The following is a 20,722-nucleotide window of genomic DNA, read 5'->3' as shown; positions in this document are numbered from 1 at the left end:
CCTGACCAGTATACACCAACACTGGGAACGTGGAGAAGAGACCTGACCAGTATACACCAACACTGGGAACGTGGAGAAGAGACCGGGGAGCAGATTTCGGTGGAGACATGCTGGAATCTGATGGAGAGTCCAGAAAGGATTCAGGAGAGGTGAAAGCTAAAGGAGGATTTACAGAATAATAAAGATCAGGGAGGCAGAGTGTTGACTTGTTCTCCGGGTTCTTCTTGCATTAATAGGTGGAGTCCTTCCATAGCCGCAGTCGGAGGGGTTGATTACTTCCTATTTAATAGTTAATGTGGCTGAATCTAGATGTGATTTTTCTCTTTTCTAGAGCTGCACTGACAGATGCATCAGCGATGGGAGACTTTCAAGAAGAAATGAACTGTGAAATGATCCCGGTCGTACGAAAAACACAAAATGTCCTTCAACGTTCTGCTGAAGCGAGCGGGATTATTCAGCCGCCTGGTATAAAAGGGTATTAATGGTACTTAATAAACGTTAATCAGAAAAAACATATAATGTGAGCAGTAGAAAATGTCACCAGACGTCCCCGTGATGAGATACAAATGTAATATTCCCAATTTGTAATCCCTGGAGGCTCCTGTGTCGTCCTAAACATACAATTTACTACTAAATGCCCTCCAGACGGCAGAAGAAGAGGGGGAGGGGAGGGATAGTTACCGTAATATTGTAACTAAATACGACACGCTGCATTACACAGTATAAACCCGTCACGTGGCGCCGGGAATCTGCTCAGTCACCCATCCGGTAAATGTCCTGCTGTATGGTCCATGGCCCTATGACAACTCCGATGGCCCCTGTGTGCAGCTAATACAGTTGTATGGACTCTATTTGCATACATTATAAGGCTCAGCAACCTTTGGTACTGCATATATTGTAGAACTACAACTCCCAGCATTCCCTTTGAGTCACAGGGTGTTGTAGACTCCCATTAGTTGGAGCGCTGCAGATTACTGATCATTATCATCTACAGATACATGATAATGCTACTATACAGTGTGTCCACCCATATCCTGTCCACCGCCATTAGCTTGAGAACGGCGGCAGCTATAGGCATAGAAGTGGTGTCTAGGTATAGTAAAGTAGCCATGCACTACGCAATGAAACCACCTATAGCGCCACCTGGTGGAAAACAACGGAGTTAGCATTTTTATCTCGAAAACAGAACGAGATAGAGAAAAAAAGTGAATTAAAAAATTGTAGGGCATCATCAATTCAATACAAATCGACACCTTGCATACAGAAATGCTAGGATATAAAACCCATGACCCCACCAAAACATTGAATGCTGGTCACGCATATGGCGCTCATTAGTGGCCCCCGTCAGCTGCAATGCACATCTGGGCTCTGCACAGCATACTGTATCTTGCTGCACGTTGTGCAATATGGTAGGTGACACGTTTGCACAAGCATCTGTGATACGTGGTCGTAGGTCCTGCAATGTTGGTGGAGGGGTCGCATACACCTGCTGTTTGATGTGACCTCACAGAAAGAAGTACAATGGGGTCAGGTCAGATGAGCGTGGAGGCCACTCTATGCAGCCACCATACCCAATGACTTGTAGGAAGGTCTCCATGAGGTATCACTTCACGTCCGCAGCCTTGTGAGTTTTACACGTTCTAATCATAGCATTTCTGTATGCAAGGTGTCGATTCGTATTGAATTGATGATGCCCTACAACTTTGTAATTCACTTTTTTTCTCTATCTCGTTCCCTTTTCGAGATAAAAATCCTAACTTTGTTGTTTTCCACCAGGTGGCGCTATAGGTGGTTTCATTGTGTAGCGCATGGCTATTTTACTATACCTAGACACCACATCTATGCCTATAGCTGCCGCCGTTCTCAAGTAACTGGCGGTGGACAGGATATGGGTGGACACACTATATAGAAAAGTTATAGAAGAAGGAGAATACAGAACTTTCCAGACCATAAGATGACGGGAAAATCCCTGCAGTTCTATGAGAAGCCTTAAAAGATTGTTCAGGATTAGTATAACATGGCTACAGTCTTTCAAAAACAGCGCCACTCCTGGGCACAGGTTGTGCATGGTACTGCAGTTCAGACACATACACTTCAATGGGGAACCTGTAGACAGGGGTGGTGCTGCTCCTGAAAGAAGGCAGTCATGTTTTACTAATCATGTACATTGCCTTTATGAAGGGGAATTCTGGAAAAGATACAGAAATACGGAATTCTGACACTTTCTAAAAGGCTTTGGGGCCAATTTACAGATCAGTTTGCTCCAGAATTCTTGAGTAAAAATGTTTAAAATCTTGCAATTTTTTTCTGCAACCTTTATTTTTTTGTTTGTGACTGCTACAAAATAATAAACATTTATTTGGAGCAAAATAGTAACAATGCAGTGACCTGACAATAATCTGCATAACTAATCATGTACTAAATAGCTGCAAGCCACATTTATGTATGAGATAGCCAAGATGATTGTCTATAAAATGAAGGTCAAAGCTATAGTGGATAGTGAGATATGGAGGGTGAAAGGCAAAAGTTCAAATCATTGTTACCCTTTTGCTTGCCAGTGTATAACAAAAAACTGTCAACAGATTCCCTTTAAGAGATGCGTGTTATTCCAGTGAACCTTCATATAAAACGCCAGTCTTGATGATGATGAATACTCACTATTTCCAAGACCTCAGCTTGCTGTCATGGAGTGAAATCATTCTTGGCCTTCTTACCATTCAGCCCAGTTACGTTTATGCTGATTATTTGCTTTCAGCACCAAGTTTATTGCATAGACTGGATTTAATTAGAGGAAAATCCTCCGTGTTGGAACCGCACAGGTTTCCAGGTAAAACAAAGTAACAAGCAGAGATCTTAAAATAGTGACAAAATGAAAAACAAAGTGCACAAAAAAGTTTCTGAACTTTTAACATAACATCAGTTTGCTATAATGTATCAGTGATGGCGATTTGTGCTGCTGCAAAGTTTACACCTCTGAGAGTTTGTTACATTTGTTTCCTATAATCCAGTGTGATGTGAACAGTTTGGACTTCGCTGATACAACCCCTGGCAAAAATTATGGACTCACCTGGGTCTGAGGATGTTCATTCAGTTGTTTACTTTAGTTTTGTGCCATCTGTGATCTGCTAAAGTCATTTCAAATGTCAACTTTCTGGCTTTAAGAAACACTAACAAAAAAATCCTGAAAACATAATGTGCAGCAAGTAACGGTAACTTTTCAAGAGCAAACAGTGGTAAAAATTATGGAATCACTCAATTATGAGGAAAAAAATATGGAATCACCGTGTAAATTTTCATTCCCAAAACTAGCACCTCAAATAAGATCTGCTCGTCAGTCTGTATCTAAAAAGGAGTGATCACACCTTGGAGAGCTGTTGCACCAAGTGGACTGACATGAATCATGGTTCCAACATGTCAATTGAAACAAAGGAGAGGATTATCAAACTCTTAAAAGAGGGTAAATCATCATGCAATGTTGCAAAAGATGTTGCTTGTTCACAGTCAGCTGTGTCTAAAATCTGGACCAAATACAAACAACATGGGAAGGTTGTTAAAGGCAAACATACTGGAAGACCAAAGGAAGACATCAAAGCGTCAAGACAGGAAACTTAAAGCAATAGGTCTCCAAAACAGGAAATGCACAACAAAACAAATGAGGAACGAATGGGAGGAAACTGGAGTCAATGTCTGTGACCAAACTGTAAGAAACCGCCTAAAGGAAATGGGATTTCCCATACAGAAAAGCTAAACAATAAAATGATGACTGCCTGAAGAGAACATGTATATTTCCACAGTCATTGATAATATGGGGCTGCATGTCAGGTAAAGGCACTGGGGAGATGGCTGTCATTACATCTTCAATAAATGCCCAAGTATACATTGAAATTTTGGACACCCATCAATTGAAAGGATGTTTGGGGATGATGAATGATCAAGGAATGATCAAGATGATAATGCATCCTGCCATACAGCAAAAACTGTGAAAACATTCCTTGAAAAGAAGACACATAAGGTCAATGACATGGCCTGCAAATAGTCCAGATCTCAATCCAATTGAAAATCTTTGGTGGACGTTGAAGAAAATGGTCCATGACAAGGCTCCAACCTGCAAGGCTGATCTGGCAACAGCAATCGGAGAAAGTTGGAGCCAGATTGATGAACAGTACTGTTTGTCACTCATTAAGTCCATGCCTCAGAGACTGCGAGCTGTTATAAAAGCCAGAAGTGGTGCAACAAAATACTAGTGATTTATTCTTTTGTTTTTTCATGATTCCATAATTATTTCCTCATAATTGAGTGATTCCATGATTTTCCCCCTGTTTGGTCTTTAAAAGTAACCGTTACTGGCAGCACAATATGTTTTCATGATTTTTTTTAGCGTTTCTTAAAGCCAGAAAGTTGCCATTTGCAATGACTTTAGTTTTGTGCTGTCTGTGATCGGCTTTTATTATACAAAAGTAAACAATTGAATGAACATCCTCAGAGCCAGGGGAGGCCAGAATTTTTGCCAGGGGGTTGTACTATGTAACAAAATATCATGATGGTAAAAAGGGATCTCCAACCTGTATCTCTCCGGTCACCGCAAAACTACAACTCCCAGCATCTGCACGATCTACAGATGGACGGTCACAGGTTAGAGAGCAATAGTGTAGACTGATACATTGTAGCAAAGAATGGAGAAACATTAAGTCTATAAGAACAATAAGGTTTTCATTCCTTGACAGCAAGAAGAGATCTGGAGGAGTATGTGTGACTTGTTACAGTTCTGTCCATCTGTGATCAGCAGAACTTGCCATTCAGATAGGGACAAAATGTGCGCAGGAATACCGCTGTGCGCTGACATTCGGAGAACAGACTGTGCGCCGGGAAGACGCGGCCTCTAATGTCTCCTCCTAAACTATTTTCGGAGCTCGGTGGTAGTTGCCAAGAGACGGCTCCATGTTTAAATAATGCCGAGAACATAAAAGATGCAGAGCGCAGACATGGCATGGAGAAAAGATTTCTTATAATATCAATACACGGCCGCCGATTCTGCCGCCAGACGTGATGGATGTGACAGGCGCGGCTGCCAGGAGCGCTGAGGATTCACTGCGCTGAGGTTACGCCAGGTGGAAGGAGGGAAGGGACGGAGCCGGCGAAACAACATGGACAGCAGATTCTGCTAAGAAAGTGCAATCTCTTAAAGGGAACCGGTCACTTCAGCTGATTTTTTTCAGAATAAGATGTGATGTGAATACGAGGAGTAAGGCTCTGTGCGCACTAGAAAAGTGATTTTTCTCAAGAAAATTTCTTGAGAAACTTCTGGGAGTTGAAGATTTCCGCACCTGCGGAAAAATCCGCGGGAAAAACGCATGCGGATTTACCGCAGGTTGGTCCCTGCGGTTTTGCAATAAATAATATAGATAATCGATAGACAGATAATGGATAGAGTGAAAGATGGCTAGAAGAATAGATAGATAGGCCTGTTTCACACGTCAGTGATTCTGGTACGTTTGTGCTTTTTTTTTTTAAACGTACCAGAATCACTGACATACGCAGCCCCATTATAATGAATGGGTCTGCTCACACGTCAGTGATTTTTCACTGCACGTGTCTCCGTGCGGCGTACCCGCGTGTGCATGATTGCCGCACGGAGACATGTCCATTTTTTTCTGGCACCACTGATGTCCCACGGACCACGCAGTGGTGTGGTCCATGAAACACGTGCCAGAAAAAAACGTGCTTTTAAAATAAAAAACATTTTTACTCACCCGGCGTCCAGCGATGTCCTCTGCAGCCCGTGCAGCTTGCTGCTTCTGAGCCGGCTCATTACTGTCGCGCATATTCATGATGCACGACACAGCCGACCCGGAAGCAGCTGCTGCGGGGGTCAGCGCCGGCCGGATGCTGCACCGCGGGAGCGATCAGCACCATGGAGAGCGGGAGCGCGCACAGGTGAGTTGATTTCTAAGTGCAATCACGGGCCACGGAGAACGGAGCCCGGATTGCACTTAGACAACCCACGTGTGCCGTAATTCACGGCACACGCAGGGACATGTGCGTGTTTTACACGCCAGTGAAAAACGTCTGTGTTTTTCACTGACGTGTGAAACGGGCCATAGATAGATAGATGAGAAAGACCTATATAATGTCCCACCTCCCTGCATTTTCTAAGCTGGCACCCTTTAGTGACTTTCATGTGGCACTAAAGGGTGCTTAGCCTTGTATTTAGCCATAAAATAAATAAATAATTAAAAAAAAAACGACGTGAGGTCCCCCCATCTTTTGTAGCCAGCTAGGGTAAAGCAGACGGCTGCAGCCTGCAGACCACAGCTGACAGCTTCACCTTAGCTGGTAATCCAAAATAGAGGGCACCCCACGCTGTTATTTTACATTAAATTAATAATTTAAAACAAAAAACGTGGGGTCCCCCCCAAATTGGATCACCAGCCAAGGTAAAGCGGACAGCTGGGGTCTGATATTCTTAGACTAGGGAGGTCCACTGTTATTGGACACGCCCCAGCCTAAAAATAGCAGGCCGCAGCCGCCCCAGAAGTGGCGCATCCATTAGACGTGCCAATCCTGGCGCTTCGCCCCAGCTCATCCCGCGCCCTGGTGCGTTGGCAAACGAGGTAATATATGGGGTTGATGCCAGATGTGTAATGTCACCTGGCATCAAGCCCTGGGGTTAGTGAGGTCAGGCGTCTATCAGATACCCGACATCACCAACCCAGTCAGTAAGAAATAAAAAATAGACAACAAAAAAAGTTTTATTTGAAAAAAACACTCCCCAAAACATTCCCTCTTTAACCAATTTATTGAAAAGAGCACAATCAATTCCACGTCCGGCGTAATCCAATAAGGGGGGGGGGGGACGGTGATCCATACCATAGTCAATGTCCCAGTCAATGAAGAACAGAATGTTCCCCATTGGCTGGGAGAGCAATGCAGTGACCTGAGCTAACATCAATAGGTCAGCTCAGGTCACTGCAGGGGATGACGAGCGCTGCCATCAGGAGCATAGATGAGATCATTACTTTCTGTGATCATCTCCTGTACTGCTGACGTCAGCGCTGTCACTGACTTCTATGCCCGCCGCGTTGTCAGAAGTATCGCGAGAGCCCGTGACATCACCGCTAGTGACAGTCTCGGGCCGCTCGCGAGACGGGCATAGACAGCAGTGACCGCGGTGACGTCAGGAGGCAGGAGATCGTCACAGCAGGTAATGATCTCACCTCCTGACAGCAGCGATCGTCATCCCCGCGGCTCCCAGCACTGCAGGGTGTCAGTGTCTGCCTGCGCTGCCGCGTGACAAGCTGCTGACACTGCGGGCAGACACCGACACCCTGCAGTGCTGGCAGCCGCGAGGTTGGAGCGGGACACAGACTGCACGGGCACCTGGAGGTCACACGGAAGCGCTTCTGTGTGGCGTCCAGGGAGTGCGACGTCTGTGTTTACTCTGCTCCGCTTCCTCTTCCTGGCATAATAACATCGCTTCCTGCAAAACTGCAGGCAGCGATGAGCATTACTGCAGGTAAATCGCGGCTATACCGGGGGTATACTGCACATCATCTGCTACCTGCGGTATACCCCCGGAACTTCGCGATTACATTGCAGTGAATGGAGTGAAATTCCGGGGGTATACTGCAGCTACCTGCGGAAAATAATGGACATGCTCATTTTCTCAAGAAAGTTTCTCGAGAAAATTTTCTCAAGGAAATTTCTTGAGAAAAATCCGCACAGTGCGCACAACTATTTTTTTTTTTCTCATAGGATTTGCTGGGAAATGTCTGCACAAAGATTGCAGACATTTCTCAAGAAATTTCCGCAGCAAATCCGCGGGCAAAACGGCCTAGTGCGCACAGAGCCTAACACTGTCTCTGACTTCATTTGTCCCTCTGCAGACTCCATCTGTAATTATCAGTTGTCTCTGAGCTGGTGGGTGCAGACTTTCTGCACCGTACACAGCTCACGTGTGTGTGCTGTTTATAGGGCAACCAGTCTGCACCCACCAGCTCAGAGGCAACTGATAATTACAAATGCGCACACACACACACACACACACACACACACACACACACGGGATTCCTATTCCCATGTCTGTGTAGCTGCATGGAGGACATTATACAGCAGTACTGGGCAGTATACCTGTGAATCCAGCTGTGAAGTGAGATAAAACACTTACTAAGGCTACTTTCACACATCCGGTTTGAGCTGTGCGGCTCAATCCGACTGTGAAACGTATGCAACGGATGCGGCGAAAACACCGCATCCTTTCCATAAGTTTTTACATGCGGCCCGTCCGTTTTTTTTTCCGGTTGCGGCATGCTACTGAGCATGCGCAGTGGAAGAAACCGCATGCGGCGGCCGGATGCGGTTTTTTCCGCATCGCGCCGCATCCGGCGTCCATAGGCATGCATTGAAAAATGTGCCGCAGCGGCCGGATGCGGCGCGATGCGTTTTTTTTGCCGGAGCAAAAAACGTGCCAGGAAACGTTCCATCCGGCCGCGGCATCGGCTAAATCTGCCGCATGTGGCGAAAACCGGACCGAATACAAGCGCATGCGGCACAATACGGCACTAATGTAAGTCTATGCAAAAAAACCCGCAACCGGCGGCAAAAAAAAACGGTTGCGGTTTTTCTGCAGAGCGCCGTATTGTGCCGCAGAGCAAAAACCGGATGTGTGAAAGTAGCCTTAGAAGCCGCAGCACATTTGTCTGTATTTCCCGCATTCAAATCTCCACTTTTACCTTTAAACCCCTCCCTAAAGACAGACAATCCAGCACTAGAGTGAGATAAAACACTTACTAAAAAGCCTCAGCAGATCTGTCTGTATCTTCCCCATTCTAATCTCCACTTTTACCTTTAGGGTAAGTTCACACAGTGCGTTTTTCGCGGCGTTTTTGCACGTTTTTCGGTCTCAAAACTGCATGACTTTGCTTCCCCAGCAAAGTCTATGAGTTTTCATTTTTGCTGTCCGCACACAACTTTTTTTTTTAAGCTGCGTTTTTGAGCTTTAAAAAAAAAAAAAAAAAAAATGGACATGTCAATTCTTTCCTGCGTTTTTCTGCGTTTTCCCCCCATGCAATGCATTGGAAAAACGCAGAAAAACGCAGAGATCAGAAACGCAGCAAAAAACGCACCAAATCGCGGTAAAAACGCATGAGTTTTTTGTCGCGTTTTTTTGCCGCGGGTGCGTTTGTGCGTTTTTAGCGGCTAAAAACGCACAAAAACGCAGCGTCAAAAAAACGCAGCGTGTGCACATAGCCTTAAACGCCTCCCTAAAGACAGACAATCCAGCACTAGAGTGAGATAAAACACTTACTAAAAAGCCGCAGCAGATCTGTTTGCATCTCCCCCTAAAGAGAGGTATCTGAGCTATCAGTGAGATGTCAGTCCGTCTTGTCTTCAGCATAGTGGATTATAGCTTTATTTCAAAATGAATGCGTTCGGAAGGAAGAGGGAGGAGAAGAAGCGGCTCATAAGTGGAGAAAGTAGATTCCACTGAATCGGTCACTGATACATTTCCTTTTTTTATAATCTGTTTTTAGTTTCATTGATGGCCTAATACTCTATCCGTCCGTCATGCTTTACACTGCAGGTGTATTTGCTTCATTTGTCTCTGCTGTATGAGCATAAATTGAACATGAAGTCACTGCAACGAGAGCGGATTATACTACAGAAAGGGATAAAACTATTTAAAGGGGAGGAGCCTCGTTAAGGGGAACAAACCTGAAGAGCAACAAGTGGAACTGCGCAGCTGACCAACGACATTATCAGGCAGCAATGATTTCTCTAGAATAAGGCTAAATCTTATAAAAGGTATTTCCCATTAGACTGTGCCTATGACATATCCAAGGATGGGTTATTACTCTATCGTCCTCCATGCTTTACACTGCAGGTCTGCTTGTTTAAATTGACTCATGTGTAGGAGGAGCGCAAAGTCAACATGAAGTCAAGGCAAGTAGTAGAGTGGAATATACTATAGAAAGGGATAAAATGATTTAAAGGGGAAGAGCCTTGTTAAGGGGAACAGACCAGGAGAGCAACAAGTGGAACTGCGCAGCTGACCAACGACATTATCAGGCAGCAATGATTTCTCTGGAATAAGGCTAAATCTTATAAAAGGTATTTCCCATTAGACTGTGCCTAGGACATATGCAATGATGGGTTAGTACTCTATCCATCCTCCATGCTTTACACTGCAGGTCCGCTTGCTTAATTTAGAATCACAGGCTCAACACATGAAGTGACTGTAAGAAGAGCTGATTATACAGAAAGGGAAGGTTATACATGGCTACTAGACAAAGGGTGAAGCCTCATTAAGTGGACGGGTCTGGAGAGCAGCTAAGTGGTACTGCGCAGCTGACCAACGACATTATTGGGCAGCAATGATTTTCCTCCTTTAAAAGGATGAATCTTATAATAACCCTGTATTAAATATTTCGACTCTGGACCTTTGAATGTAACTGAAGCATGAAAGTTTGTGCATATTTAGTGTAGCAGAGTGGAAGGAGTGTGACAGTGTGCAGCCGCAGAGATTAGCGGCATCTGCGAGGGATGCGATTACCGCGTGCCCACATCACAAGTGTATGGACGGAGTCAGATCAAGTGAAGCGGATCCACATGTACATCCAATTATATCTGTATTCACAGACATTACCCGGCTCACCCACAAGGAAAACCACTCGGAGCAGCGATACGCTCCTGGATTTTATTATCAGGCTGTTTTGCCTGCCGCGCCGACAGAAAGAACAACTGATTGAGGCGGCGCAAATGTCTGTTATTACGCCGGCTGCGAGCGCGTCAAAAGGTTTTCTTTAGCAGCGACTGCAGATAGAAAATGACAACTCGAGATCCTGTAGGACAAATAGTGCAAAAATGGTGAAATAAAAGAAAGATGCAAGAAAAAAAAAAATACAGAGCAGCAATCTCATGCAACTAGAAAATGGAGAAATATAGCAAAAACATGCAGAAATGTTCACTGACAGCAAGCACAGGTATAAAGGAGGCGGAAACCAGCCTCCATTCATATCCAGAGCTGCAATCTAAATTCTGGGTTTTTTTTCTCTTTGCTGTTAGACTGAAGGAACCAGTTTGGTGCCGTATCCCCCTGACGCTTCGGGGTCTGTACGGAGCCTTGCTGCAATTTTTGCAGGTACACGTAGGATATTATAGCCTCCCAAAATGCATTGTGACGGAAAGCAGCATATTGTACAACCGCGGGTAAGCTGGGAGTGTTTGCATCTATCAGGGCAGCTCTAACCGGCACCGACAAAGCAGCAGCTTGAATGCAGCTCTGGAGGTAGCTAACCAGATTAAATGGGAATCTATGCAGGATACAAATGTGGAAAACGCCTTATAGATGCATTTTACAACCGCCCCATATCACGCTCAGTTTAGGAAGCTGAGATATAGGGGGCTGTTTGCAGAGATGCTGCTCTGTACAACGACCTGGATTCATCCAAAGCAAATCGACAAACAAAAAATTACAATTAAGCACTGCTGGCCCTTTAATAAAAATGAATTGCAAAAAAATCCATTGTGTTCCCGTGCAGCAGCAGGAGGAGGGCGGCGCCTCATACTAATATTCGGGAGTACTGCCCATGGATACAATTAATTGGAAATCACTGACACTTAGCCACTGAGCGGAGACGGCCGGAGCCTCCTGGGTGCTACATGAGTCAAGGTGCCAGGGCCACCTAGTCTGTACAGGTAAGATCGAGACTGGCGCTTTAATATTGGATGTCAAGACTGCAGGAACAAAGCGTGGCAGCGTCACAATGTGCAAGAGAACAGGAGACCAGCTATTATGCTGCACGACCGGTAAAAAGGAAAACGGTTACCGAGCGCATCAGCTGCATAGACGTACATAAAGCTGCACGCTTTTGTCAGGACAGCGATGGCCGGTCAAGGCAGTGCGATGCGATCCTTGTATGATGGCCGATCCGGGCAGTGCGATGCGATCCTTGTATGACAGCCGGTCCGGGTAGTGCGATGCGATCCTTGTATGATGGCCGGTCCGGGCAGTGCGATGCGATCCTTGTATGACGGCCGGTCCGGGCAGTGCGATGCGATCCTTGTATGACAGCCGGTCTGGGCAGTGCGATGCGATCCTTGTATGACGGCCAGTCCGGGCAGTGCGATGCGATCCTTGTATGACGGCCGGTCCGGGCAGTGCGATGCGATCCTTGCACGACGGCCGGTCCGGGAAGTGCCATGCGATCCTTGTATGACGACCGGTCCGGGCAGTGCGATGCGATCCTTGTATGACGGCCGGTCCGGGCAGTGCGATGCGATCCTTGCATGACGGCCGGTCCGGGAAGTGCGATGCGATCCTTGTATAACGGCCGGTCCGGGCAGTGCGATGCGATCCTTGCGTGACGGCCGATCTGAGAAGTGCGATGCGATTCTATCCTTGAGCAACGGCCAATCCGGGTAGTGCAATGCGATCCTTGCATGACGGCCGGTCCGGGAAGTGCCATGCGATCCTTGTATGACGACCGGTCCGGGCAGTGCGATGCGATCCTTGTATGACGACCGGTCCGGGCAGTGCGATGCGATCCTTGTATGACGGCCAGTCCGGGCAGTGCGATGCGATCCTTGTATGACGGCCGGTCCGGGCAGTGCGATGCGATCCTTGCATGACGGCCGGTCCGGGCAGTGCGATGCGATCCTTGTATGACGGCCAGTCCGGGCAGTGCGATGCGATCCTTGTATGACAGCCAGTCCGGGCAGTGCGATGCGATCCTTGCATGACGGCCGGTCCGGGAAGTGCGATGCGTTCCTTGTATGACGACCGGTCCGGGCAGTGCGATGCGATCCTTGTATAACGGCCGGTCCGGGCAGTGCGATGCGATCCTTGCGCGACGGCCGGTCCAGGCAGTGCAATGTGATCCTTGCGTGACGGCCGATCTGAGAAGTGCGATGCGATTCTATCCTTGAGCAACGGCCAATCCGGGTAGTGCAATGCAATCCTTGCGCGACGGCCAATCCAGGCAGTGCGATGCGATCCTTGTGCGACGGCCGGTCCGGGCAGTGCAATGCGATCCTTGTGCAACGGCCAGTCCGGTTAGTGCAATGCGATCCTTGCTTGACGACCGATCCGAGAAGTGCGATGCGATCCTATCCTTGCGCAACGGCCAATCCGGGTAGTGCAATTCGATCCTTGCGCGATGGCCAATCCAGGCAGTGCGATGCGATCCTTGTGCGACGGCTGGTCCAGGCAGTGCAATGCGATCCTTGTGCGACGACCGATCCAGGCATTGCAATGCGATCCTTGCGTGACGGCCGATCCGAGAAGTGCGATGCGATCCTATCATTGCGCAACAGCCAATCCGGGTAGTGCAATGCGATCCTTGCGCGATGGCCAATCCAGGCAGTGCGATGCGATCCTTGTGCGACAGCCGGTCCGGGCAGTGCAATGCGATCCTTGCGTGACGGCCGGTCTGGGCAGTGCAATGCGATGCGATGCGATCCTTGCGCGACGGCCGGTAGGGGCAGTGCGATGAGATCCTTGCGCGACGGCCAGTCCGGGCAGCGCGATGCGATCCATTCTTTTTGCGACAGCTGGTCCGGGCAGCGCGATGTGATCATTGCGTGATGGCTGGTCCGGGCAGTGCAATGCGATCCTTGTGCGACAGCCAGTCTGGGAAGTGCGATGCGATCCTTCTGCGATGGCCGGTCTGAGCAGTGTGATGCGATGCAATCCTTGTGTGAGACACATGTAAGAGTGACTCCAGTCTAATAATGGCCCAGACAAAATAATCTCATTATACCCTGAAGGAGGTCAAAGGGAAAGTGTCAGCAGAAAACAACTTTGTTTCAATCAGAATTTTACTTTAAATGTTTGTTTTATTGTTTTTGTTTTGTTTTTAGCAACAATTACAATGCCTGAGAACACCTCTATATACAGTAGGTAAAACAGGATCCAATATTCACAATAGATGATGTCACAGCACACCTCCTCCTGTACAATGACTGATCTCACACCTCTATATACAGTAGGTAAAACAGGATCCAATATTCACAATAGATGGTGTCACAGCTCACCTCCTCCTCCTGTACAACGACTGATCTCACACCTCTATATACAGTAGATAACACAGGATCCACCATTCACAATAAGCAATGTCACAGCTCACCTCCTTCTATACAAGTTGGTCTATTACTGCTATATGAACAGGTAGTTGGAGTCTAGTATTAGGTTTAATAGTCCGTGGATAAAATACAAGAGTTTTTTTAATACAGAAAGTAAATGAAATAAAAAAGAACATCAAACATTTAAGAAAAAGATATATTTAACATAAAACCTGATGAAAACAATAGACATTTTCTGATGACACATTCCCTTTAAGAATGTCTTTTATTTAAATAAAAAAATATTATTATTATTATTATTATTTTATTAATAATAATAATAATAATAATAATGATGATGATGATGATGATGAAAAAACAACGTGTGTTATCCCACCGGTCAGCATTTAGACTTAGCAGGATTTTGGGAATTTACAATTGCTTTTAAAATATGTAATAACTTTCCTAATTTATTTTACATTTTTGTGTCCATACGGATGTGTAAAGCCAAGAGCCAAAAGAGGGTACGGGGATAATGAAGAGGCGCTGCATTGGATTTGGCTGCGGAGTCAAAACCCCATATCTGATAGCCCCTCGGACATTCATAAGCAGTTGATCAGTTCTCATTAGCGCCCCCTATCTGGGTTAGGAAGAACCCCAGCACAGTTCCGGGTTCATTCCATTGCACTAACCTTTGGGATGAGTCTGTCTAGATGCTCCGCTCGGTTCTCGTGTGATGGATGGGTGGAGAGCCACTGGGGGATGCGGGGCTGCCCCCCCAGGGTATCGACGAGTTCCATCTGTTTCCAAAAGACAGAGCTGGCTCTCACATCGGTGCACGCCTGGGGGTATAAAGAACGGGATTATCACATTATATCCAGCCACACAGAAAAATAGAAGAAGAGCTCTGCAGCTAAATAAAAGAAGAGCAGCTCTCCAGCTAAATAGAAACAAAAACAGCTCTGCAGCTAAATAGCAAAAGAGCAGCTCTGCAGCTAAATAGAAGAAGAGCAGCTCTGAAGCTAAATAGAAGAAGAGCAGCTCTGCAGCTAAATAGAAAAAAAACAGCTCTGCAGCAAAATAAAAGAGGAGCTCTGCAGCTAAATAGCAAAAGAGCAGCTCTGCAGCTAAATAGAAGAAGAGCAGCTCTGCAGCTAATTAGAAAAAAAACAGCTCTGCAGCAAAATAGAAGAGCAGCTCTGCAGCTAAATAGAAGAAGAGCAGCTCTGCAGCAAAATAGAAGAAGAGCTCTGCAGCAAAATAGAAGAAGAGCAGCTCTGCAGCTAAATAGAAGAAGAGCAGCTCTGCAGCTAATTAGAAAAAAAACAGCTCTGCAGCAAAATAGAAGAGGAGCTCTGCAGCTAAATAGCAAAAGAGCAGCTCTGCAGCTAAATAGAAGAAGAGCAGCTCTGCAGCTAATTAGGAAAAAAAACAGCTCTGCAGCAAAATAGAAGAGCAGCTCTGCAGCTAAATAGCAAAAGAGCAGCTCTGCAGCAAAATAGAAGAAGAGCTCTGCAGCAAAATAGAAGAAGGGCTCTGCAGCTAAATAGCAAAAGAGCAGCTCTGCAGCTAAATAGAAGAAGAGCAGCTCTGCAGCTAAATAGAAAAAAAAACAGCTCTGCAGCAAAATAGAAGAGCAGCTCTGCAGCTAAATAGCAAAAGAGCAGCTCTGCAGCAAAATAGAAGAAGAGCTCTGCAGCTAAATAGAAGAAGAGCTCTGCAGCTAAATAAAAGAAGAGGAGCTCTGCAGCTAAATAGAAGAAGAGCTCTGCAGCTAAATAGAAGAAGAGGAGCGCTGCAGCTAAATAGAAGAAGAGCAGCTCTACAGCAAAATAGAAGAGGAGCTCTGCAGCAAAATAGAAGAAGAGCAGCTCTGCAGCTAAATAGAAGAAGAGCAGCTCTGCAGCTAATTAGAAAAAAAAACAGCTCTGCAGCAAAATAGAAGAGGAGCTCTGCAGCTAAATAGCAAAAGAGCAGCTCTGCAGCTAAATAGAAGAGCAGCTCTGCAGCTAAATAGAAAAAAAACAGCTCTGCAGCAAAATAGAAGAGGAGCTCTGCAGCTAAATAGCAAAAGAGCAGCTCTGCAGCTAAATAGAAGAAGAGCAGCTCTGCAGCTAATTAGAAAAAAAAACAGCTCTGCAGCAAAATAGAAGAGCAGCTCTGCAGCTAAATAGCAAAAGAGCAGCTCTGTAGCAAAATAGAAGAAGAGCTCTGCAGCAAAATAGAAGAAGAGCTCTGCAGCTAAATAGCAAAAGAGCAGCTCTGCAGCTAAATAGAAGAGCAGCTCTGCAGCTAAATAGAAGAGCAGCTCTGCAGCTAAATAGAAAAAAAAACAGCTCTGCAGCAAAATAGAAGAGGAGCTCTGCAGCTAAATAGCAAAAGAGCAGCTCTACAGCTAAATAGAAGAGCAGCTCTGCAGATAATTAGAAAAAAAACAGCTCTGCAGCAAAATAGAAGAGCAGCTCTGCAGCTAAATAGCAAAAGAGCAGCTCTGCAGCAAAACAGAAGAAGAGCTCTGCAGCAAAATAGAAGAAGAGCTCTGCAGCTAAATAGCAAAAGAGCAGCTCTGCAGCTAAATAGAAAAAAAAACAGCTCTGCAGCCAAATAGAAGAGGAGCTCTGCAGCTAAATAGCAAAAGAGCAGCTCTACAGCTAAATAGAAGAGCAGCTCTGCAGATAATTAGAAAAAAAACAGCTCTGCAGCAAAATAGAAGAGCAGCTCTGCAGCTAAATAGCAAAAGAGCAGCTCTGCAGCAAAACAGAAGAAGAGCTCTGCAGCAAAATAGAAGAAGAGCTCTGCAGCTAAATAGCAAAAGAGCAGCTCTGCAGCTAAATAGAAAAAAAAACAGCTCTGCAGCAAAATAGAAGAGGAGCTCTGCAGCTAAATAGCAAAAGAGCAGCTCTACAGCTAAATAGAAGAGCAGCTCTGCAGATAATTAGAAAAAAAACAGCTCTGCAGCAAAATAGAAGAGCAGCTCTGCAGCTAAATAGCAAAGAAGGGAATTTTGTTACTTACCGTAAATTCCTTTTCTTCTAGCTCCAATTGGGAGACCCAGACGATTGGGTGTATAGCTACTGCCTCCGGAGGCCACACAAAGTATTACACTAAAAAGTGTAAGGCCCCTCCCCTTCTGGCTATACACCCCCCGTGGGATCACGGGCTGCTCAGTTTTAGTGCTAAAGCAAGAAGGAGGAAAGCCAATAACTGGTTTAAACAAATTCAATCCGAAGTAACATCGGAGAACTGAAACCGTTCAACATGAATAACATGTGTACCCGAACAAACCAAAAATCCCGACGGAAACAGGGCGGGTGCTGGGTCTCCCAATTGGAGCTAGAAGAAAAGGAATTTACGGTAAGTAACAAAATTCCCTTCTTCTTCGGCGCTCCATTGGGAGACCCAGACGATTGGGACGTCCAAAAGCAGTCCCTGGGTGGGTAAATTAATACCTCATGTTAGAGCTGCAAAACAGCCCTTCCCTACGAGGAGGCAACCGCCGCCTGCAGGACTCTTCTACCTAGGCTGGCATCCGCCTAAGCGTAGGTATGCACCTGATAATGCTTGGTGAAAGTGTGCAGACTCGACCAGGTAGCTGCCTGGCACACCTGCTGAGCCGTAGCCTGGTGCCGTAATGCCCAGGACGCACCCACGGCTCTGGTAGAATGGGCCTTCAGCCCAGATGGAACCGGAAGCCCAGCAGAACGGTAGGCTTCAAGAATTGGTTCCTTGATCCATCGAGCCAGGGTGGATTTGGAAGCCTGCGACTCTTTACGGTGACTAGCGACAAGCACAAAGAGAACATCCGAGCGGCGCAGGGGCGCCGTGCAGGAAATGTAGATTCTGAGTGCTCTCACCAGATCCAACAAATGCGAATCCATTTCATATCGATGAACTGGATGAGGCAAAAGGAAGGTAAGGAGATATCCTGATTGATATGAAAGGGCGATACCACCTTAGGGAGAAGTCCGGAATCGGGCGCAGCACTACCTTGTCTTGGTGAAACACCAGGAAGGGAGCTTTGGATGACAGCGCTGCTAGTTCGGACACTCTCCGAAGAGACGTGACCGCTACCAGAAAGGCCACTTTCTGTGAAAGTCGAGAAAGTGAAACATCCCTCAGAGGCTCGAAGGGCGGCTTCTGGAGAGCAACTAGTACCCTGTTCAGATCCCTTGGGTCTAACGGCCGTTTGTACAGAGGGACAATGTGACACACCCCCTGCAGGAACGTGTGTACCTGAGGAAGTTGTGCTAGGCGCTTCTGAAGAATACAGATAGCGCTGAGACTTGTCCTTTAAGGTAGCCGAGCGACAAACCTTTTTCCAAACCAGATTGTAGGAAGGAAGGAAAAGTAGGGAACGCAAATGGCCAGGGAGACACTCCCTGAGCAGAGCACTTAAGAGAAGAATATCTTCCACATCCTGTGGTAGATCTTGGCAGGCGTCGGTTTCCTAGCCTGTCTCATGGTGGCAATGACGTCTTGAGATAATCCTGAAGACGCTAGGATCCAGGACTCAATGGCCACACTGTCAGGTTCAGGGCCGTAGGATTCAGATGGAAAAAACGGCCCTTGGGACAGTAAGTCTGGCCGGTCTGGTAGTGCCCACGGTTGGCAGACCATGAGATGCCGCAGATCCGGGTACCACGACCTCCTCGGCCAGTCTGTGGCGACGAGGATGGCGCGGCGGCAAACGGACCTGATGTTGCGTAGCCCTCTGGGCAGCAGTGTCAGAGGGGGAAACACATAGGGAAGCTGGAACTGCGACCAATTCTGAACTAAGGCGTCTGCCGCCAGAGCTCTTTGATCGTGATACCGCGCCATGAAAATCGGAACCTTGTTGTTGTGCCGAGACGCTATTAGGTCGACGTCCGGCCTCCCCCAGCGTTGACAGATTTCCTGAAAACCGTCCGGGGGAAGAGACCATTCCCCTGCGTCCATACCCTGGCGACTGAGGAAGTCTGCTTCCCAGTTTCCTGCGCCTGGGACGTGAACTGCGGATATGGTGGAAGCTCTGTCTTCCACCCACATCAGAATCCGCCGGACTTCCTGGAAGGCTTGCCGACTGCGTGTTCCGCCTTGGTGGTAGATGTATGCCACCGCTGTGAAGTTGTCCGACTGAATTCGGATCTGTGTGCCTTCCAGCCATGGCTGGAAGGCTTGCAGGGCAAGATACACTGGTCTGATTTTCAGAACATTGATCTGAAGGGTGGACTCCTGCTGAGTCCACGTACCCTGAGCCCTGTGGTGGAGAAAAACTGCTCCCCACCCTGACAGACTCACGTCTGTCGTGACCACCACCCAGGATGGGGGTAGGATGGACTTTCCTTGACCATGAGGTGGGAAGAAGCCACCACTGAAGAGAGTCCTTGACCGTCTGAGAAAGGGAGACGTTCCTGTCTAGGGACGTCGACTTCCCGTCCCATTGGCGGAGAATGTCCTATTGAAGTGAACGCAGATGAAACTGCGCGAAAAGGACTGCCTCCATTGCTGCTACCATCTTCCCTAGGAAGTGCATGAGGCGTTTTAAGGGGTGTGAGTGCCTTGAAGGAGAGACTGCACCCCTGTCTGTAGTGAACGCTGTTTGTCCAGCGGAAGCTTCACTACCGCTGAGAGAGCAAGAACTCCCTGCCAAGATATGTCAGATGATTGGGTCGGTGTCAGATTCAACTTTGAAAAGTTGATGATCCACCCGAAACTCTGGAGAGTCTCCAGCGCAACGTTCAGGCTGTGTTGGCATGCCCCTTGAGAGGGTGCCTTGACAAGTAGATCGTCCCAGTAAGGGATCACAGAGTGACCCTGAGTGAAGATGCTCGTCTTCTATAACGAATCATAGAAAACGCTGGTGCTCTGGAGCAATCGGCACGTGGAGATAAGCATCCTGATGTCTAATGATGCTAGGAAATCTCCTTGAGACATTGAAGCAATGACGGAGCGGAGGGATTCCATCCGGAGCCGCCTGGTTTTCACGTGCTTGTTGAGCAGTTTTAGGTCCAGAACGGAACGGAAAGAGCCGTCCTTTTTTGGCACCACAAACAGAGTGGAGTAAAAACCGTGACCTTGTTCCTGGAACAGGGAGTACCACTCCTTCTGCCCTTAGGGAGCACCCTTGCAGAAGAGCATCGGCACGGTCGGGAGGTGGGGAAGTTCTGAAGAATCGAGCCGGAGGACGAGAAACTGAACTCTATCCTGTACCCGTGAGACAAATGTCTCTCACCCACCGGTCTTTGACCTGTGGCAGTCAAATGTCGCCAAAGGGGGAGAGTCTGCCACCGACCGAGGCTGCGGAGAGAGAAGGCTGAAAGTCATGAGGAAACCACCTTGGTAGCGGTTCCTCCGGCTACCATCTTTGGGCGTGATTGAGCCCGCCAGGAATCTGAGCCCCTCTGATCCATTTGAGTCCTTTTGGACGAGGAAAATTGGGACCTGCCCGCGCCTTGAAAGGACCGAAACGTCGACTGTCCCTTTCTCTGTTGGGGTTTGTTTGATCTGGGCTGGGGTAAGGAAGAGTCCTTACCCCTGGACTGTTTAATGATTTCATCCAATCGTTCACCAAACAGTCGGTCACCAGATAATGGCAAACTGGTTAAGCACTTTTTTGGAAGCAGAATCTGCCTTCCATTCGCTTAACCACAAGGCTCTGCGTAAACTTACGGAGCTGGCGGACGCC

The 20,722-nt window shown here is 47.1% G+C and overlaps 1 protein-coding gene across 2 annotated transcripts in view; it reads right to left on the bottom strand.

The window, feature by feature from the left end:
* OMA1 (OMA1 zinc metallopeptidase) overlaps positions 1-20,722 on the bottom strand; it is a 108,411-nt gene that overhangs the window by 31,586 nt on the left and 56,103 nt on the right. For both annotated transcript variants that reach the window (XR_012725067.1, XM_075321156.1), the window contains exon 8: positions 14,751-14,900. Coding sequence is in view for 1 of the 2 variants with exons in the window: in XM_075321156.1 (XP_075177271.1) it covers positions 14,751-14,900 (150 nt within the window). In the remaining variant the exon portion in view is untranslated. The remainder of the gene's footprint in view (positions 1-14,750; positions 14,901-20,722) is intronic.

Source organism: Anomaloglossus baeobatrachus, chromosome 8, assembly GCF_048569485.1.
Source record: "Anomaloglossus baeobatrachus isolate aAnoBae1 chromosome 8, aAnoBae1.hap1, whole genome shotgun sequence".
NCBI lineage: Eukaryota > Metazoa > Chordata > Amphibia > Anura > Aromobatidae > Anomaloglossus > Anomaloglossus baeobatrachus.
The sequence above is the reverse complement of the archived record's forward strand: the minus strand, read 5'-3'. Positions and strand labels throughout refer to the sequence as shown.